This window comes from Halichoerus grypus, chromosome 9, assembly GCF_964656455.1.
Source record: "Halichoerus grypus chromosome 9, mHalGry1.hap1.1, whole genome shotgun sequence".
Taxonomy (NCBI): Eukaryota; Metazoa; Chordata; class Mammalia; order Carnivora; family Phocidae; genus Halichoerus; species Halichoerus grypus.
Genome location: NC_135720.1, coordinates 85,842,085 through 85,856,578, shown reverse-complemented (window position 1 = coordinate 85,856,578; position 14,494 = coordinate 85,842,085). Strand labels below are relative to the sequence as shown.

Genomic DNA, 14,494 nt, shown 5'->3' with positions numbered 1-14,494 from the left:
ATAAGAGCACAAACACTATAATAATGTAAGATAGACCAAGATTACTTCTATGAGGTTTGAAAGCAGAGATCATACCATGATTGCAGTTATGTGAAAAGAATTCAGGAAAGAGAAAGGAAAGATAACAATTTAACAAATGGATTTGGAGGGAACATTTAAAGTTTCAGAAGAGCCTAAGTCAGGGAGCAAAAGCAGTATCCATGGACTTTCTTTGGGAAATGGTGAGTAGTTCAGTCTTGTTGGTGTTAGGAACCTGCAGCAATAGTTGAACAGTGCGGTAGACCAAGCTAACACTTAACAGATCATACTGACTTTTTGTATAAACTACAACAAGAATATATTTTCAAATACTGCATTGCAGCTGGGTTCAAAAGAAAGATAGGGAGATCTTTAGATACCAGAAATTTAGAGGAAAAAAAAAAAAGGCTAACTCAAGCTGTAGGGGAGAGTTGATGATTCAGCAACCTATGAGAGTTTCAGATTATATGTGAGTCCTAGGTGCTGGATGCTGAGATTATAAAGCCCTCTTGGAGATACTGACAAGACCCCCTCCCAACAAGCAGTGATGATATACCTAGCCCCCTGCAGTGAGTTGGCACTATTTTGACTGTTCTGGCCTTATGGACTAGAAAAACTGTAAGTCTAGGATGTGTCTAAGAAATATGTAGTTTATACCAGGTTTTCGAAGTAAGAGGAAACAGATAACTTTTCAAAAACTGAAACTCCTAGTCTGAGCCATAAACAGAAGGAATTAATATGAAAATTAGCATAAGATGATCCAGCATCATTGACTTGCCTCAGGGCCCCACCCTAAGAGAAACACACTCTAAACTAGTTTGTCACAACTCTTTCACAAACCAGCAGCTTGGCCTCCCAACCAATAAATGCATCTCACTGAATATGAGTTGACAATAATGACAAATATCATTAGGGAGAATCAGCAGATCAGGATTATTAGCAATGCAAGAAATAAAAATAATAGAAAATATGAAAGAAATGATAACATTTGTTTAAACTAATTTAAGAGATTAAAAAAGAACAGAAAGAACAGTTAAAGAATGGAAGAATATGAAAAAGATTAAATAGAACCTCTATAAATGGAAAATGTCATTAAAATTAATGAAAGACCAAATAGCCAATTAGATACAATTGAAGAAAGAATTAGTAATCTGGAATTTAGGCCTAGAAAAAGATCACTCAGAAGCCAGAACAGATCAAGAAATGAAAAATAAGAAAGAGAACTTAGAAAATGAAGAATAGAATGAGAAGTTTAGTATGTATTTAATAGAAATGTATATAATAGAAATGTATTCCAAAAAGAGACCACAAAGAATTGTGGGAGAGGCAGCATTCTGAGTTAGTATATAAGAAATTTTTTATAAAGTTGAAGACTGATAAGATACTGAGATTGAAAAATTACCAACTGAATAAAAACAAATCCAAATAAATGTAATCTGCATTATATTAAAGACAAAAAGAAAAAAATTTGAAGCTACAACAACAACAAAAAAGAGGTGGGGTGGTGATTTACAAAAGATAAGCTATTTAAATAAGAGACTTTGCACTTGCAACAAATAGGGCACTAAAATCATATTATGAAAATGCTATGGGGGAGATAAAAGCATGCTTATCTAAAAGATCAATTGAAAGTGAGTATAACTCTAAAAAAAAAAAGTAAGACTAAGATTGAAAAAGTTAGCATTCACAGAACCCTACCAAAATAATCACTTACAGATTAGGAGAAAGGAAAGTACACTCTCAAGATAATTTAAGAAGCCATTGTTAAGAAGCAATTGTGAATAGACTGGTTAAAAAGTATTACTAGTTTAGCTGTGAATTGTGTAAGACTGTTGAATCACAGACCTGTACCTCTGAAACAAATAATACATTATATGTTAAAAAATTAAAAAAAAAAAGAAGATAGCAGGAAGGGAAAAATGAAGGGGGGGAAATCGGAGGGGGAGACAAACCATGAGAGACTATGGACTCCAGGAAACAAACTCAGGGTTCTAAGGGGAAGGGGGTGGAGGGATGGGTTAGCCTGGTGATGGGTATTAAAGAGGGCAAGTACTGAATGGAGCATTGGGTGTTATACGCAAACAATGAATCATGGAACACTACATCAAAAACTAATGATGTAATGTATGGTGATTAACATAACATAATAAAATTTAAAAATGTAAAATAAAAAAAGTATTACTAGTTTAAAAAAATCAATAATAACAATAATAATAATAGTAAACATTAATTTGAGGAATTCAAAATCAAAGTGGATTAAATTCCTAAGTAGCAATAAAGATGGAAGAGTAAGACTGAAATAATCACTAACTGAATAGAAATAATGGGCGAATAGGGTTGGGGTGTATACAATGAGATAAAGGGAGATAAAATATTAGAAATGTAGGTGAGGGTTATATTTGGATGGCTTTGTAAATCAAACAATGGAGAGTACATCTGACTTAATATAAAAATGGATGGATTTTTTTGGGCAGTTATTTTTGTTTGTTTTTTGAGCAGAGAAATGACATGTTCAGAGTTGAAAAAGTAGGATAGTTTAGCATGGGAGACTCAGTGATACCTGTTGGGAGACTATTGTAACGAGTGTGATGAGGTACTGAAAACCTGGACCAGCATGCCTCTCTTGCCTATAGGTAAAAAGCATAGATGTGAGAAACAGTACATAGCTAGTATTCAGAGGACTTAGAAATTGAAGATGGGAAATTAGAAGGGCTAACAGTCACTGAGTATCTATTTTATTCTCATCTTTGTATTAATCTTTCATAACAACCATATAATGACATTTGTTTCTTTTCATAGACAAATCAGATAGTCCTAGGGAAATGACAATTTGTCCAGTGACCTATGTAGTAAATAGTAGAACCACAATTTAATTCCGGGTTTTGTGACTCCAGCTGTTCTTTAAGCTTAATATACTAGTAAGATTCCCAGAGACAATGCTTAGTAGGTAATTATTGAGTTTAATTTGCAACATAAAGAATTGTGGGTTTCAAATCAGATTTCATACTTCTGATTTTGAAAAGAAGCAGAAAGAAGACAGTAGTTGAAAGGAAAGGAGCAGTATTTAAATAAGATATACTATGTCAGGCTGTATTTTTGTGAGAGGGAAAGACTGAGGAGGATTGGATGGGATTCAAGATCATAGAGATAACCATAGCGTTCAATAATAAAATCGTAGAGATAAAAACAAAAGAAGAGAGGTGGAGTGCAAGTAAAGGACAATTTGAAGTAGAGAACAGGTAAGGTGAGCAAGCCCAATCTGAACTCTACTTCTTCGTCCAGAAAAGAGAAAGAACAGTCCAGGAGTTAAACATGGATTGGTCATTCTTGAAATAGATAGCAAAAGGGTAGGCTTCAGGTACTGAGAGAAACTTCCACAGTCCACTTGTGTTGTGGAAGGAAGATCAAGAACCTGGAATTGTTTTTCAACTAAATATGTTCTGGATGGCAATCTGTCTCAACTGGACACTCTTTATAAATGCTGCCAACAGTCTACACTCATGTGTGCAAATATTACAAGATATTTGTTCTGGGTATTTTTCACAGACAGTGCCAGGAAGGATACTAATTAGTGTCAATTGTGAGAGCTGGTGGTGTGATGGGGCACCTGTCTGCAAAGGGCTGGACTGAGAACAACTCATTTCACAGAAGCCTGCTAAGCAGCTGTCAGATGGCAATGATGTTAATTTACTACCAACTTGGGCCGCATTTGATGCTGACCCAGGCATGAAAGACTGCCTTTCCTAGCTCTTCTTAGTTAAGCCATCCACTGCCTTCTGTACTATTTTTATTGCAGATAGAATACGTGTCTAAATGTTTTATTCCTCAAGATTTAAGTCAGTGTCATGTTTTTGTTTGAGGGGAAGGACACGTTAGATCTGTGCAAGTAAAATCCCTCACAGACAGAGGTAGGGGTTGCCAAAATAATAGAGCTGATCTGAAGTAGTTAGATGATGTTTACTTTGGCAACTGTTGCTTAACATTCTATTCCTAATGGAGAACATTCAAATCCTCTGCAGCTCTGAGTATCACAGCTGTGGTTTGCACTGCCAGCACAGAACTGAAGACTGAGTTTTATGACATTTTTTTTTAGGTAAACCCCATTAATTTCATTTCTCTTTGCAGCTTTCCTTACACTGTGTCTACTGTACAGGACACTTTTCAGGCCAGAAGCTGTCCTGTCTCTTTAAGTCAGAAAGTTTATTTATTTCATGCTGTTCGATACCAATGTTTTCAATGTTTTCTGTGTTGATAAACAAGCTAGGACAGCTTCCAAGTGTGCCTAACTTAATCCTATGATCTAACATAAACCTAGAAGGACATTGACATATTCATTCATTCATTTAATTCATTTATTCAATATACTGAGAACTAGGTGCAGGGAATATAACAGTAAAAAAAAAAAAAAAAAGACGTCTTTCTTCACAAGGCTTATATTCTAATGAAAGAGGCAGGAAAACATATAAGCCAAGAGACAGATACACAATGGTTGGTAAGGGTGAGCACAATGAAGAAGGGTAAATTGATTGAGAATGACAAGGATACCATTTTATGTAGGGAGTCAGGTAAGACCTCTCTGAGGAAATGACAAAAAACAAACAAACAAACAAAAACATGTGGATCTCTGTGGGAAGACTCTTCCAGACCAAAGGAAAAGCAAGTTCAAGGGCCCTGAGATGGGCATGTACTTAATGTTGTACAATGAATGAGGGGAAAAGTGTTGAAAGTCTCCAGGAAATAGATCACGTAGGGCTTGTATGCGGTAGCTTGTGCTCACTCTCTTAGGCTTGCGTGGGTTCATTTGAAGTTAAAAAAAAAGAAAAAAGAAAAAAGATTAAAAAGAAATTTTAACCCTATAGGCATATTTTTCAAATCTTACAGGAGACATGGTAAACTGAGTCTCTGATGGGTTCAATGACATAAATAATAAGTTGAAACATTTAAATAAAAATCTAGGCAGCTCTGGCTCCAAAGCCCTTTCCACTGTATTACATCACAAAGGTATAGTTAGGACATCATAACTGAATACACTGTAACAAACTTTCACTCTACTATATTCTAAGGCTGTGAATAAGGCACAGAACCTGCCCTCAAGATTCAGAAAGACATATAGGCAAACATAATTCAGTGTGATAGCGTGATGTATGTGTAAGATAAGAGCGCACAGGGAATGAACCCATTAACTCTGTTTAGATATTTAGGAGAACCAGGAATAAATCTGAGTGGTGTATAAACATGGGCTAACGTAAGGGAGGAGGGTGAAATATCCAGTGCAAAAACATGAAGTTATGGAACACATGACCTGAACAGAAAATTGCAATAGTTATCAATAGCAGGACTGGAGTTCAACTTGGTAGTACATTATCTTCTTGGCAAACCAGCTGCCTTTTACTCTGAGGGTCAGTGTCCTTTCTGATTGGCCAGTGCTATGTCTGTATCATGGTTAAATATATTAATGTCAATCCACAGCAAGGTCCGTTGAGATTTTAGAGATATGCAAGGGTTAGATCATTAGGCTATCCAATCCTTCGGGCTTTAGTCAATGGTCAGTGGCTGCCATTGAGGGGAGACGGGGAGAGTAATGAAAGAAGAAAATAGGGAGAAATAAAATGTCTAAATGTGTTATTTTTTTAGCGTTAACAATGGAAATAGAGCATGTGTCTGAAGATATTTATTTTATCAAAATATTTTTAGACTCGGGGCGCCTGGGTGGCTCAGTCGGTTAAGCAGCTGCCTTCGGCTCAGGTCATGATCCCAGGGTCCTGGGATCGAGCCCCGCATCGGGCTCCCTGCTCAGTGGAGAGCCTGCTTCTCCCTTTCCCTCTGCCTGCTGCTCTGCCTACTTGTGCTCTCTATCTCTCTGTCAAATAAATAAATTAAAAAAAATATATATTAGACAGTTTTAGAGGTTAAAGAAAAGTATCATCTGAAGTGTCGAGATAATTTGTAACATTTTTTTTTTAAATGCCTAACTTTTGGATTAGTTCAGATTGATTGCATACTTTAAGGGATTTGTCAGCACATTTCTTAATGGGAAATTGATAATTACAGTTATTATACATTAACCTTCCTATTTCAATAATTTCTGGTGGGTTAGTTGTTCGTTATTTCATACCCTTTTGAAAATTTAATTTTATCAGAAATTTAGCAGTAGGATGATAAAGATTGACCTTTTAGTAAACAAGTAAAAATATAATGGATCATTGCTATCTCTTTACCTTTTCTTACCTTGCTGTTATACCACATTGTAAAATGCTGTTCTTCCCTTGAACTGTGAGATAAGGAAATACGAAAATTGGTGGCATTTTTCTCTGGCCATCAAACTAATATAAGCTTTGCATCTTAATTGTTCATTATGCTGCTAAAGATCTCGCTGACAAGTTTTTTTGGTTCTTTTGTTTTATTGTTATTGTTTGTTTATTTTTTAAATAAAGCTAATGTAATCTAGCTTCCAACCATGTCATAGTACATCTCTAAAATTTAGAGATATTTTCTTAAGCTAAAATGTTTTCATGAAAACTTTTTTTTCTGTTATATAAAGATGTGTTTGTTTTAAAAGGGAAGGCAAAAATTACTAAGCTCAGCTTATTAAGTAAAAATGGATATTTTTTTGTTTTAATTCCAGTATAGTTAATGTACAGTGTTATGTTGCTTTCAGGTGCACAATATAGTGATTCAACAATTCTATGCATTGCTCAGTGCTCATCATGATAAGTGTACTCTCAATACCCTTCACCTATTTCAGCCATCCCCTACCTACCTCCCATCTGATAACCATCAATTTTTTCTCTATAGCTAAGAGTTTGTTTTTCAGTTTGTCTCTTTTCTGATTTATTTATTTTGTTCCTTAAATTCCATGTACAAGTAAAATCATATAGTATTTGTCTATTTCTGACTGCCTTATTTCATTTAGCATTATACTCTCTAGATCCATCCATGTTGCTGCTAATGGCAAGTAATATTCCATTGTATAAACATACCACATCTTTATCCATTCATCTATCAATGGACACTTGGGATGCTTCCATAATTTGGCTATTGAAAATAATGTTGCAAAAACATAAAGATGAATATATCCTTTTGAATTAGTGTTTCCGTATTCTTTGGGTAAATACCCAGTAGTGCAATTACTGAATCATAGGGTATTCTACTTTATTTTATTACATTTTAAGATTTATTATTATTATTATTTTTGAGAGAGAGAGCACAAGTGGGAGGGGAACAGGGAGAGAGAAATAAAATCTCAAGCAGACTCCATGCTGAGCGTGGAGCCCAACACAGGGCTCAATCTCAGAACCCTGAGATCAGGACCTGAGCTGAAACCAAGAGTCAGACGCTTAACCAACTCAGCCAGCCAGGCACCCAGGGTATTTCTATTTTAAATTTTTTGAGAAAACTCCAAACTGTTTTCCACAGTGGCTGCCCTGTTTGCATTGCCATTGCCACCAACAGTGCATCTGTGCCCCTTTCTCCACATCCTCGCCAACATTTGTTGTTTCTTGTGTTTTTGATTTTAGCCATTCTGACAGATGTGAGGTGATATCTCATTGTGGTTTTGATTTGCATTTCCCTGATGATGAGTGATGTTGGCATCTTTTCTTGTCTACTGGCCATCTTTATGTCTTTAATATCTGTTCATGTCTTCAGCCCATTTTTAATTGGATTATTTGTTTTTTTGCTGTTGAGTTGTGTAAATTCTTTATATAGTTTGGGTACTAACCCTTTATCAGATATGTCATTTGCAAATATCTTCTCCCATTCACTAGGTTGTATTTTAGTTTTGTTGATTTGTTTCCTATGCTGTGTAGAAGCTTTTTATTTTGGTATAGTCCCAATAATTTATTTTTGCTTTTGTCTCCCTTGTTTCAAGAGACATATCTAGAAAAAAGCTGCTACATCTGACATCGGAGAAATTACTGCCTTTGTCTTTTCTAGGATCTTATGGTTTCAGGTCTCACATTTAGGTCTTTCATCCATTTTGACTTTATTTTTGTGCTTGATGTAAGAAAATACCCAGTTTCATTCTTTTGCATGTAGTTGCCCAGTTTCCCCAACACCATTTGTTGAAGAGGCTGTCTTTTCCTCAGTGCATATTCTTGCCTCCTTTGTCGAAGAATAATTAACCATATAATCATGGGTTTATTTCTGGGCTCTCTATTCAGTTCCATTGATCTATGTGTCTGTTTTTGTGCCAGTACCAAACTGTTTTGATTACTATAGCTTTCTAATATATCTTGAAATCTGGAATTGTGATACCTCTGGTTTTGTTCTTCTTTTTCAAGATTGCTTTGGCTTTCTTATGTGGTTCCATATAAATTTTAGGATTATTCATTCTAGTCTCTGAAAAAATGCTGTTGGTATGTTGATAGGGGTTGCATTAAATCTGTAGATTGCTTTGGATAGTATGGGTATTTTAACAATATTTGTTCTTCCAATCCATGACCATGGAATATCTTTCCATTTGTGTCATCTTTAATCTCTTTCATCAGCATTTTATGGTTTTCAGAGTACAGGTCTTTCACCTCCTTGGTTCAGTTTATTTCTAGATATTTTGTTATTTTGGGTGCAATTATAAATAGGATTGTTTTCTTAATTTCTCTTTCTACTACTACATTATTAGTGTATAGAAATTCAGTGGATTTCCCATGACCTCACTGAATTAATTTATCAGTTTTAGTAGCTTTTTGGTGGAGTCTTTAGGGTCTTCTATTCACAATGTCATGTCATCTACAAATAGTGAAAGTTTTACTTCTTTCTTACCAATTTGGATGCCTTTTTTTTTTTTCTTTTGTGTTGTCTGATTGCTGTGGCTAAGACTTCCAGTATTACGTTGAATAAAAGTAGTGAGAGTGGACATCCTTGTTTTGTTCCTGACCTTAGAGGAAAATCTCTCCATTTTTCACTATTGAATGTGATGTTAGCTGTGGGTTTTTCAAATATGGCCTTTATTATGTTGAGGTATGTTCCCTTCAACCTGTGTTGTTGAGGGTTTTTTATTATGACTGAATGTTATACTTTGTCAAATGCTTTTTCTGCATCCATTGAAATGATCGTGTGGTTTTTATCCTTTCTCTTTTGATGTGATGTATCTTGTTGATTGATTTGTGAATATTGAATCATGCATGCATCTCTGGAATAAATCCCACTTGATTATTTTCAGTGTATTGTTGGATTTGGTTAGCTAATGTTTTGTTGAGGATTTTTGCATCTATGTTCATCAGAGATATTCACCTGTACTTCTCTTTTTTTGTAGCGTCTTTATTTGGTTTTGGTATCAGACTAATCCTGGCCTCATAGAGTGAATTTGGAAGTTTTCCTTCCTTTTCCATTTTTTGGAATAGTTTGAGAAGAATAGGTATTAACTCTTCCTTAAATGCTTGGTAGCATTCACCTGTGAAGTCATCTGGTCCTGGACTTTTGTTCGTTGGGAGGTGGTTTTTTTTTGTTTGTTTGTTTGTTTTCTTTTTCAATTTCATTGCTGGTAATTGGTCTGTTCAAATTTTCTATTTCTTTCTGATTCAGTTTTGGGAGTTTATATTATTCTATTAATTTATCTATTTCTTCTAGCTTGTCTGGTTTTTGACATATAGTTTTTATAATATTCTTTTATAATCCTTTGTATTTCTATGGTGTCATTTTTTTATGTCTTCTCTTTCATTTCTGTTTTTGTTCATTTAAGTCCTCTCCTTCCTCCTGCCTTTTTTTGTGAGTCTGGCTAAAAGTTTATCAGTTTTGTTGATCTTTTCAAGAACCAGCTCCTGGTTTCATTGATCTGTTCTATTGGGTTTTTTGTTTGTTTGTTTGTTTGTTTTTTAGTTTCTGTTTCATTGATTTCAGAACTTACCGGGTTCTGTTTGTTTTTCTTTTTCTAGTTCCCTTAGGTGTAAGATTAGGTTGTGTATTTGAGATTTTTCTTGCTTCTTGAGGTACACCTGTATTGCTCTAAACGTCCCTTTTAGAACAGCTTTTGCTGTATCCCAAAGACTTTGGACCATTTTGTTTTCATTTTCATTTGTCTCCATCTATTTTTTATTTCCTCTTTGGTTTCTTGGTTGACCCATTCATTGTTGAGTAGCATGTTATTTAACCTCCATGTATTTGTGTTCTTTCCAGATTTTTTCTTGTGGTTGATTTCTAGTTTCTAGTTTCATAGTGTTGCGGTCAGAAAAGATACATGGTATGACTTCAATTTCAATCTTTTTGAATTTGTTGAGATTTGTTTTGTGGTCCAATATGTGATCTCTTTTGGAGAATGTTTCATGTGTACTAGAAAAGAATGTATATTCTGCTGTTTTAGGATGGAATTTTCTGAGTATATGTTAGAAAGATCAGGCCAATGTGTGATTCAAAGCCATTGTTTGCTTGTTGGTTTTCTGTTTGGATGATCTGCCCACTGATGTAAGAGGGTGTTAAAGTCCCCTACTTTTATTATATTACTATCAATTACTTCCTTTATGTGTTTTTAGCTGCTTTATGTATTTGGGTGTTTCCATGATGAGTGCACAATATTTACAATTTGTTATATCTTCTTGTTGGATTGTTCCCTTTATAATTATATAGTGTTCTTCTTTGTCTCTTGTTACAGTCTTTGTTTTAAAGTCTATTTTGTCTGATATAAGTATTGCTACCTGGCTTTCTTTTCACTGCCATTCACATGAAAAATGTTTTTCCATTCCTTCACATTCAATCTGCATGTGTGTTTAGGTCTGAAATGAGTCTCTTATCAGCAGCATATAGATGGGTCTTGCTTTTTTATCCATTCCATCACCCTGTGTCTTTTGATTGGAGTGTTTAGTCCATTTGCATTCAAAGTGATTATTGACAGATATGTACTTATTGCCCTTTTCTTACTTGTTTTATGGTTGTTGTTTTAGTTCTTCTCTGTTCCTTTCTTCTCTTGCTCTCTTCTTTTACACTTTGATGGCTTTCTTCAGTGATATACTTGGGTTCCTTTCTCTCTTTCTTTTTTGTATATCTATTACTGGTTTTTAATTTGTGGTTACCGTAAGGTTTGTATATAACATCTTCTGCATATATCAATCTCTATTAAGTGAACTGAAGTTAAATTAAGTGAACTTAAGTGAACCATTCTTTACTTCTCTCCCTTCCACATTTTAGGTAAATGATATCAACTTTACATCCTTTTATTTTGTGAATCCCTTGAATGGTTTTTATAGATATACTTATTTTTACTGCTTTTCTGTTTCCTACTTTTCTTATTCTTGCTTATGGTCTTTCCTTTTCACTCAGAGTCCCCTTTAACATTACTTGTAGGGCTGGTTTCATGGTCATAAATTCCTTTAGCTTTTGTTTGTCTGGGAAACCCTTTATCTCTTCTTCTATTCTGAATCATAGCTTTGCTGAATAGTGTATTCTTGGCTGCTGTTTTTTGTTTGTTTGTTTTGTTTTGTTTTTTCTTTCAGCACTGATTATATCATTCCATTCCCTTCTGGCTGGCAAACATTCTGCTGAAAAGTCAGCTTATAGCCTAATGGTGTTTCCCTTGTATGTAACTTTTCTTTTCTCTTGCTACTTTTAAAATTCTCTCTTTTTTGCCCTTTTTTGCCCTCTTTTTTGCCTCTCTAAATTGCCCTTTTAATTACTGTGTCTTGGTGTGGACTTCCTTGAGTTGATTTTGTTGGGGGCTCTCTGTGCCTCCTGGATCTAGATTTCTGTTTCCTTCCCCAGATATGGGAAGTTTTCAGCTATTATTTCTTCAAATAAATTTTCTGTTCCCTTTTTCTCTCCCTTTTTTCCTCCTGGAATCCCTATAATGTGAACATTATTATGTTTGATGATGTTGCTGAAATCCCTAAGCCTATTTTCATTTTTTATCAATTTTTTCTCTTTCCTCTTCAGCCTGATTGCTTTCCATTACTCTCTCCTGCAGGTCACTGATCCATTCTTCTGCTTCCTCTAGTCTACTATTTATTCCATCTTTTTATTTCATTTACTGAGTTCTTCATCAAGAATTGGTTCTTTTTTCTGTTTTCTATTTCTTTGTTATGTGTCTCACTAAGATTCGCCACTCTTTTTCTCAAGTCTCAAGAGTATCTTTATGACCATTACTTTAAATTCTCTATAAGCATATTACTTATCTCCATTTCATTTAAGTCTCTTGCTTTGATTTTGTCCTGTTGCTTTTTTTGGGACATATTCCTCTGTCTCATTTTATCTAACTCTCTGTGTCTGTTTCTATGTGTTTAGAAAGTTAACTACTTCTCCTCTTGAAAGTAGTGGCCTTATGTAGAAGAGGTCCTATAGTGCCTGCAGTGCAGTGTCTTCTGTTCACTAGAATCTGGAGCTTCAGGGGCATCTCCTATGTGTGTTGTGTGTGCCCTGCTGTTGTGGCTGAACCACTTTTGCCTCAGTCCCATCATCTGCAATGGTTCTCTTACCTGTTGTGGGCAGGGTTTGGTCCTGTGTTGATAGTGGGCCAGGCTGGGGCCACCTTGGGCTTAAGTTGATTCAGACCAAGCACTTGCCAGAGATGCAGCAGCACTGAGCTGCAGGAGAATGTGGGTGCAGGGCATGTGGTGCCAGCAAGTTTCATGCTGGTGGGAGGGAACCTGCAGCTGCTGGGGACCAAGGCAGGCTGGGTTGGACAGGGTGCATCTACAGAAGTGTGTAGGTGGAATGCCTTGTGTCAGCAAGGTTTCTGTGGTTCTGCTATGGGAGGGGACCTGGAGTGAAGGCCTGGCTGGAGGAGAATGCATGGCTGTGGTGTGCTGTTAGCAAGTTGGGTAATGAGTATTGTCCTGGAGCTGTTTCCTGAAGGTAGGTGTATATTTAGGTGGGGCAGGGGAGGGAAATGGAGCCTTTCAGCTCCTTTGTTCCTGGAGAAGTCTTCCAGTTATCCCTACCCCTCCAGCACGAGCTCTGAGATTAGTATACAAATTTTTCTCCCTCCCATGTATCCCAGGCATTTTTCAGACTGCTACTTCTATGCTGTATCTCCATGGGGCTGTTTGTTGAGTTATCTCTTTAAGGGCAGGAACTCAGTTTCCTCTCACCCTCCTGTCTCTCCTGCTTATTTAAAGTTCCAGGTTTTAAGGCTGCTGATGGTAAGAACTCACAAAATTTGGCTCCTCTGGTTTTCAAAACCAAATATTATGGGGATTCATCTTCCCTGTGTGTGCTCTCTGGTGTGACAGTCTGTTTCTCCCTCCCTTCTTTGACTGCAGCTCCCCCCACCCTCCCACCTGCATCTCCACCCTTCCTATCCTCTTTAATGTGGCCTCTTCTCTACATTTAGCTGTGGAGAGTTTGTTCTGCCAGTCTTTGGGTCATTTTCTTGGCTCTTTACATTGATGTGGGTGTTAGCTAGTTGTATTCAAGTGACAAGGTGAGCTTAGGGTCCTCCTACTCCACCATCTTTCCTGGAAGTTAGAAAAATGGATATTTTGAAATGTTTATAATCTCCGGTCTCTGATCACATCTTGCTGAATCATCTCACTTGTTTATCACCTGCAAAAGTATTTTTTTATTTTTACTTCAATTAAAAACCCAAATTAGTACACACTTTTCCCAGTGTGTTCAATTTTGTGTTCTGAGTACTAGAAAAGGTAAGTCTGTCATGGCTGCCAAAGTGTATACACTCATTAGTTTTTGCATACTGGACGTTTATCCATCTGAGTGTCAGATACACAAAATTTACAGTTTTGTAATGCTACTTTAGAGTTGACTCTGCAAACAAATAAATTTGTTTGATGAAAATATGTAGATTAATAGTAATGAAGATTCTGATGTTTGTTCTGTTCTTTTGACCATCACAGATCAAAGAACACCTTGCTAAGGGGCAACGAATGTTGGCAGGTGATGGAATGTCCCAGGTGACCAAGACACTGTTGGATTTAACTCAGAGGAAAAATTTCTATGCAGGTGATCTTCTGATGTCTGTGGAAATTCTCAGAAATGTGACAGACACGTTTAAAAGGGCAAGTTACATCCCTGCATCTGATGGTGTCCAGGTAAGAGAGATAATCCCCTGAATGAAAAGACTAGTTAAGATGCATTCGGGTTTTGGCCCTGAGAAGCCAGTGCAGCAGCCATCTGGAGGCATTCTGGCCTGGAGGGAGAGAGTACTTATTCCTGCAGGGACATATTCAGGTTGTGCTTAGTGTGAGCTCTGGAAATGACCTCAATTCCCTTAGTCATTGTACACCTCAGTGTCCTCAACCATAAAATGCACATAACACACCTCAAGGAGATACTGAATGAGAATGTGTGTAAAGTGTTTTGAGCCCTCAGATAAAAGGAACTATAGCAAATTCAAGGTTGTATTATGGATATTTTATTCCCACATTTAATATCACCATCTTGCCATAAGAGGCTATTAAAAGTACATTAAGCATAATGAAAGCACATTAACTATAACATGCAAAGAAGATATAGTTTAAGTTTTGTTGGGGTTTTGCTATCAGAAGGGGGAAGGCCATATTTAATTTTGTGGAACCATTGCCTGAAAATATTAGGC

At 36.2% G+C, this 14,494-nt stretch overlaps 1 protein-coding gene across 4 annotated transcripts in view; it reads left to right on the top strand.

Annotated features, from left to right (window-relative positions):
* The window catches only part of ADGRB3 (adhesion G protein-coupled receptor B3), a 711,244-nt gene that overhangs the window by 339,316 nt on the left and 357,434 nt on the right, over positions 1–14,494 (top strand). For all 4 annotated transcript variants that reach the window (XM_078055165.1, XM_078055166.1, XM_078055167.1 and 1 more), the window contains one exon: positions 13,794–13,988. In XM_078055165.1, coding sequence (XP_077911291.1) covers positions 13,794–13,988 — 195 coding nt within the window. The remainder of the gene's footprint in view (positions 1–13,793; positions 13,989–14,494) is intronic.